At 48.6% G+C, this 6576-nt stretch overlaps 1 protein-coding gene across 1 annotated transcript in view; it reads left to right on the forward strand.

The window, feature by feature from the left end:
• Positions 1-4870, forward strand: part of LOC124803479 (translation initiation factor IF-2-like) — a 74060-nt gene extending 69190 nt beyond the window's left edge. The window contains exon 5 of the mRNA XM_047264671.1: positions 4442-4870. Within this exon, the coding sequence (XP_047120627.1) occupies positions 4442-4870 (429 nt within the window). The remainder of the gene's footprint in view (positions 1-4441) is intronic.
• Positions 4871-6576: the final 1706 nt, after the last annotated feature.

The following is a 6576-nucleotide window of genomic DNA, read 5'->3' on the forward strand; positions in this document are numbered from 1 at the left end:
CCGTGAGAGCTCTGATTTCCCTTATTTTATTATGGTGATCCTTCCTCAGTATGTAGGTCGGCGTCAACAAAATATTTTCGCATTCTGAGAAGAAAGATGATATTTGAAATTTCTTGAAAAGACTGCTCCGCAACGAAAAAGGCCATTATTTTAATTATGTTTACCCCAAATCCAGTATCATTTCAGTGATGCACTGTCCCCTGTTTCTCGATAATACAAAACATGCTGCTCTTCTTTGAACTTTCTCGATGCACTCCGTCAATCCTATCTGGTTACTATCCCATACCGCGCAGCAGTACTGTAAAAGAGGACGGACAAGCGTAGTGTAGGCAGTCTCCTTAGTAGATATATTACATTTTCTTGGTGTCCTCTCAATGAAACGCAGTCTTTGTTTAGCTTTCCCCGCAACATTTTCTACGTGTTCTTTCCAATTTAAGCTCCAACGGATCGACACATTGTGTACCGAGATTCGTCACTCCACACAACGTTTTTCCACTGTTCAGTAGTCCAATGTTTACGCTGCTTACACCAAGGTAGGCGTCGTTTGGCATTTACCGGCATAATGTGCGGCTTATAAGCAGCCACTCGAACGTGAAATCCAAGTTTTCTCACCTCCCGCCTATCTGTCATAGTACTTGCAGTGGATCCTGATGCAGTTTGGAATTCCTGTTTGATGGTCTGCATAGATGTGTCTGCCTATTACACATTACGACCCTCTTCAACTGAGGGTGGTCTCTGTCAGTCAAGGCGAGGTCGGCCTGTACGTTTCCGTGCTGTACGTATCCCTTCACGTTTCCACTTCACTGTCATATCGGAAACAGTGGACCTAGGGATGTTTAGGAGTGTGAAAACCTCGCACACTGACGTTTGACACAAATAATACACAATCACCTGACCTCGTTCCGCAGAGCTCCCCCCTCTGCTCTCTCACGACGTCTGATGGCTGATGAGGCCGCTCGTGTACAGTACCTGGCAGTAGGTGGCAGCACAGTGCACCTAATATGAAAAACGTGTGTTTTGGGGGGTGCCCAGATATTTTTGTTCACATAGTGTATGTGTGCAATGTGTGTGACACACTGATAGATGGGTGAAGCTGTGACTAAAAAGCTAGTAGACCCTATGTGTACAAGTAATTATTTAAGTAAAAATATAGTCTCATTTAAATGTTTAATATCCATTCTGAAATTTGACACACTCAAGAATAAAACGAGATAATAATCTGTATTGATAACAAAACTTCCATGACTGTCATTTGAATACGTTAATCTACAAAACTACTAAACGAATTTCCGTGGCGTTTCCAAAGGTACGGTGGGCGTAGCGTGGGGCAGAATATAGACTGTATGTTATTGTAATCGCGTCCGCCCCCGGTAGCTGAGTGGCCAGCACGACAGACTGTCAATCCTAAGGGCTCGGGTTCGATTCCCGACTGGGGCGGAGATTTTCTCCGCTCAGGGACTGGGTGTTGTGTTGTCCTCATCACCATCGACGCGCAAGTCGCCCAAGTGGCGCCAAATCGAAAGACTCGCACCAGGCGGGCGGTGTACCCGACGGGAGGCCCTAGCCACACGACATTATATGAAAATCGTAACACAGAGAAAAATATATCTTCATTTAAAATTTCATGTAAAATCGTCTGTTTAGCTCAGTAGTGTGGATGTGTAATTATGCCGGCATACTACATCATAGAACAAGTAGAGGCACTGTTAGTCTCGTAGTACGCCAAAGAACCAATGGTGCTGTTAGTGTTTTTAGCTCAGTGACACATGTATTTGCGGAAGTGTATGTCAATGACAGAATTAAGCGCCGCAATCTTATCATCGAGAATACAGACTAACGGCGAATTTACTATAAATTTACTTTTTCTGGTTCAAGTGTAACGTTCTTTATGACCTGGCACATTACCGCTACCATATACAGATTTACTGATTTCGCTTTGTGTATTAAAAACTTGACGGCATTGCTTTGTTTCTTTTGATAGGTTTTATTTATAATATTTGCTACGGAAAACGAATTTATTAAATTTAGTTTGTATTTGGGTACCTACTCATTACATTTTGAGTACGTTTTGTCGACGCATAAAAATGCCTAGAAAATTGTTAAGTATTCCAAAATATACCAGAAAGGCTAGACTTACGACTATGGGGTCTCAAGAATCCGACGAAGATCGCGAGGCGAGATTTGCGGCAGCTCGACAACATCAGGCTTTACCTTGGTCTTTGCAGGCTCCTTCCAAACGCGAAGTGCGACGTAATCCTCATCGAAAGCGTAACCCATTACCGCGCTGCTTAGAACACTTCCCTGACACAGGCTTAAAGCTACTTCTCTGCGTCCTAGCATCGGAGAAGCGGGAATTTTGACGGGAATTAACGCAGGAGAGCGAGTTTTTACGTCTCGAATCCCGCTTTTTCGTAACAGTTAACGATTTCCCTTCATGTATGTGCCATTCCCGGTGATGTTACGTTATGCCTGAAAAAGCACAGGGCCAGACGCTGCGTTTTGTTAGCACCGATTTGATTTGATTTGGTTTGTTGCTCATTTAGAGACCTGTTGCCTTACATTTTATAACAGGTCGTTCATTTTACAGGTTGTCATGTAGATTACAAAGCATTAGTGTGGGCCTTAGTGGCAGCGGCTTTTTGCAAGTGCCTCTCTTCCGTGTTAGTGAAGCAAACGAGCCCTTCGTTCTTATTCCCAGTCGTACTACTTCAAATATTGTTCACGAAGAAGCTTTACGAGTCAAAAATAAATTTGACACGTAAGAAGTCTCGGGCAGAGCTATAAATAAATAGCCATGCAATTACGGCTTTCGCAGCTAGTTACGTAAATGAAAATTAATTTTTTAAATAACACATTCTTTAATCGAGCTAAAAAATATATAGTAATACCTACTAGTCCCGCACAGATTCCTAACCCCACGCAGATAGTCCTGAAAATGTGTGCTGCAGATATCGAGCAGCCGTGAGAGCACTTTGCCTCCAAGCCTAAACGAGGCCCCGAGTAGCGCCGTCGGATTGAGTAAGATCGACGATGTGGATGATGATGCTGGTCACATCACTTGTGGGATTTACAAAGAAAACAGGTAACAGTCACGAGGTGAAAAATTCGGGTATCAATTACGTACTGCACGCGCCGCGCATTTTTCGTTATAAATCTTAAAAGTACAACGTGTATCAAAAAGGATTTTACAATTTTAAAAATTCATATAAAGTTAGTAAAAGAAGATATAGAGCTGGGTTTAGTGTTATCCCATCGGAAGTCAATTTCTTCCCAAACTCGCTGAAGCATTGCGGTAGTAACTTGCTCGGTGGCGGCGTAAATTCTTGCACTAAGTTGAGGTAGACAAGCCGGCACAGGAGGTAAAAACGCGATATCTTTATGAAAACCCACAAAAAATCGAATGGTGTCCGGTCTGGGGAACGTGGGGGCCGTGCAATTGGCGAATCACGGCCAATCCATTGACGTGGAAAGTGGTCACTGAGAAAGTCCCGGACGTCAGCCAGGTGGTGTACCATCTTGCACGAAGTAAACATTTCGTTCTTGGTCATCCTCATCGATCTGAGGTATCAAAAAATGTTGTAACATATCCAGGCACACTATCCCATTGATGGCTCTCCCACTGAAGAAAAAGGTCCGTACAGTTTGTTCTCGCTCAATGCGCAAAAAACGTTCAGTTTAGGGCCCTCACGAGCATGTTGGAATGTTTGATGTGGATTTTCACTGCCCCAAATCCTACAGTTATGCGTTAACCTTGCCACTTACGTGAAAAGTCGACTCGTCAAAAAAAGGTGATTTTTGTCGAAGAAATGTTCATTCTCGTGTAATCGATTTAACATATCCGCAGAGAAGTTCTTGCGAGCTATTTTATCAGTGTCTTTTATTGCTGGTACGATCGTCAATCTGTCCCACGTCTCACCGAGCACCCTGTTTCTACAAAACATTTATGCCACTCATAAACTGCAGGCTTACTAGGAGGATTTTTAGCGTACTCGGTACGGAAACTGCGCCGAACTGTTGTCACCGACTTGCATTCTTCAAGACACACAGCTAGCACGCTCGGGTCCAGTAAAGGCAGCCATTTTTACAGCAACTGCCGCTAGCGCTCCTCGAGGTACGATTCGGCACTATCGGACTACGCGAGACAAAACTTGATGTATCTCCATACAAATTGACACTACAATCATCTCTGTAGGTACTATGAATTAATTTATACGAATTTTTAAAGTTGTGGAGTACTTCTTGAAACACCCCGTATTGTCGTGGCTAGTAAAAATTCACAAGCACAAATTTTCAGCAGTATCTGCACGGTGTTAGGAATGCGGATGGGACCGGGAGATCATTTTATACTTTCGAGTCCGATTTAAAAGCCCGTTGCATCAGAAATGTACTTGTAATTAGTTTTCTTGAGGTAAGAGCCGGCTTGGGCAGTACTTGTCGCTAGCCGCCGGCTAACGAGCGCTCCGCGGCCAGATGGGATCGCGCGCCGCGCCGCGCCGCGCCACCACCGGGGCCGCCGCGATGGCTTTCTACCGGCGGCGAGAGCCAGGGCCAGCAGGGGCAGGGGCAGGGGCAGGGGCAGGGGCAGCCGCAGCCGCAGCCTTATCTGCCGCGCCGCCGGTTCCGGTTCGTTACGAGCGGCCGCGACTCGCGCAGCTCGGCCGCCGACGCCGACGCCGACGCCGACGCCGACGGGATGCGGTGCGGTGCGAAGCGCCGGCTGGCAGGCAGCTGCGGACGGCTCTGGGGGACGCCGCGAGCGCTGGCAGGGGGCGACGGCGAGGAAAGGGGCAGGCAGGCCGCAGGCCGGCACTGCTGGCTGCACCTCCTGCTTCAGTTCCGTGCACGGAGTGTTCTTTTAGTCAGGTTCTAACGTGCATTTCTCTTTCCATTTCGATTCGGTACCTTCTCGTACGCTTTGCTTACCTAATGTTAACCATTCATTCGCGAAACGTTTTACTCACTCCTTTCTTGAACCGATTTTCGAGTACATTTCACTTTCATCTACCGCTACGCTTCAGACAAATACTGTGCTGGCGTACGCCTTCGCCAGCACACCGATCGGCTCTAGGAAAAATACACTCCTGGAAATGGAAAAAAGAACACATTGACACCGGTGTGTCAGACCCACCATACTTGCTCCGGACACTGCGAGAGGGCTGTACAAGCAATGATCACACGCACGGCACAGCGGACACACCAGGAACCGCGGTGTTGGCCGTCGAATGGCGCTAGCTGCACAGCATTTGTGCACCGCCGCCGTCAGTGTCAGCCAGTTTGCCGTGGCATACAGAGCTCCATCGCAGTCTTTAACACTGGTAGCATGCCGCGACAGCGTGGACGTGAACCGTATGTGCAGTTGACGGACTTTGAGCGAGGGCGTATAGTGGGCATGCGGGAGGCCGGGTGGACGTACCGCCGAATTGCTCAACACGTGGGGCGTGAGGTCTCCACAGTACATCGATGTTGTCGCCAGTGGTCTGCGGAAGGTGCACGTGCCCGTCGACCTGGGACCGGACAGCAGCGATGCACGGATGCACGCCAAGACCGTAGGATCCTACGCAGTGCCGTAGGGGACCGCACCGCCACTTCCCAGCAAATTAGGGACACTGTTGCTCCTGGGGTATCGGCGAGGACCATTCGCAACCGTCTCCATGAAGCTGGGCTACGGTCCCGCACACCGTTAGGCCGTCTTCCGCTCACGCCCCAACATCGTGCAGCCCGCCTCCAGTGGTGTCGCGACAGGCGTGAATGGAGGGACGAATGGAGACGTGTCGTCTTCAGCGATGAGAGTCGCTTCTGACTTGGTGCCAATGATGGTCATATGCGTGTTTGGCGCCGTGCAGGTGAGCGCCACAATCAGGACTGCATACGACCGAGGCACACAGGGCCAACACCCGGCATCATGGTGTGGGGAGCGATCTCCTACACTGGCCGTACACCACTGGTGATCGTCGAGGGGACACTGAATAGTGCACGGTACATCCAAACCGTCATCGAACCCATCGTTCTACCATTCCTAGACCGGCAAGGGAACTTGCTGTTCCAACAGGACAATGCACGTCCGCATGTATCCCGTGCCACCCAACGTGCTCTAGAAGGTGTAAGTCAACTACCCTGGCCAGCAAGATCTCCGGATCTCTCCCCCATTGAGCATGTTTGGGACTGGATGAAGCGTCGTCTCACGCGGTCTGCACGTCCAGCACGAACGCTGGTCCAACTGAGGCGCCAGGTGGAAATGGCATGGCAAGCCGTTCCACAGGACTACATCCAGCATCTCTACGATCGTCTCCATGGGAGAATAGCAGCCTGCATTGCTGCGAAAGGTGGATATACACTGTACTAGTGCCGACATTGTGCATGCTCTGTTGCCTGTGTCTATGTACCTGTGGTTCCGTCAGTGTGATCATGTGATGTATCTGACCCCAGGAATGTGTCAATAAAGTTTCCCCTTCCTGGGACAATGAATTCACGGTGTTCTTATTTCAATTTCCAGGAGTGTAGTATAGCAGACACTGAACTAGGCGCGCATATGTCAAGCTGTGTGCACATAGGCCGTCGCCGACGACCGAGTTGTCT

This window comes from Schistocerca piceifrons, chromosome 6, assembly GCF_021461385.2.
Source record: "Schistocerca piceifrons isolate TAMUIC-IGC-003096 chromosome 6, iqSchPice1.1, whole genome shotgun sequence".
Lineage (NCBI taxonomy): Eukaryota > Metazoa > Arthropoda > Insecta > Orthoptera > Acrididae > Schistocerca > Schistocerca piceifrons.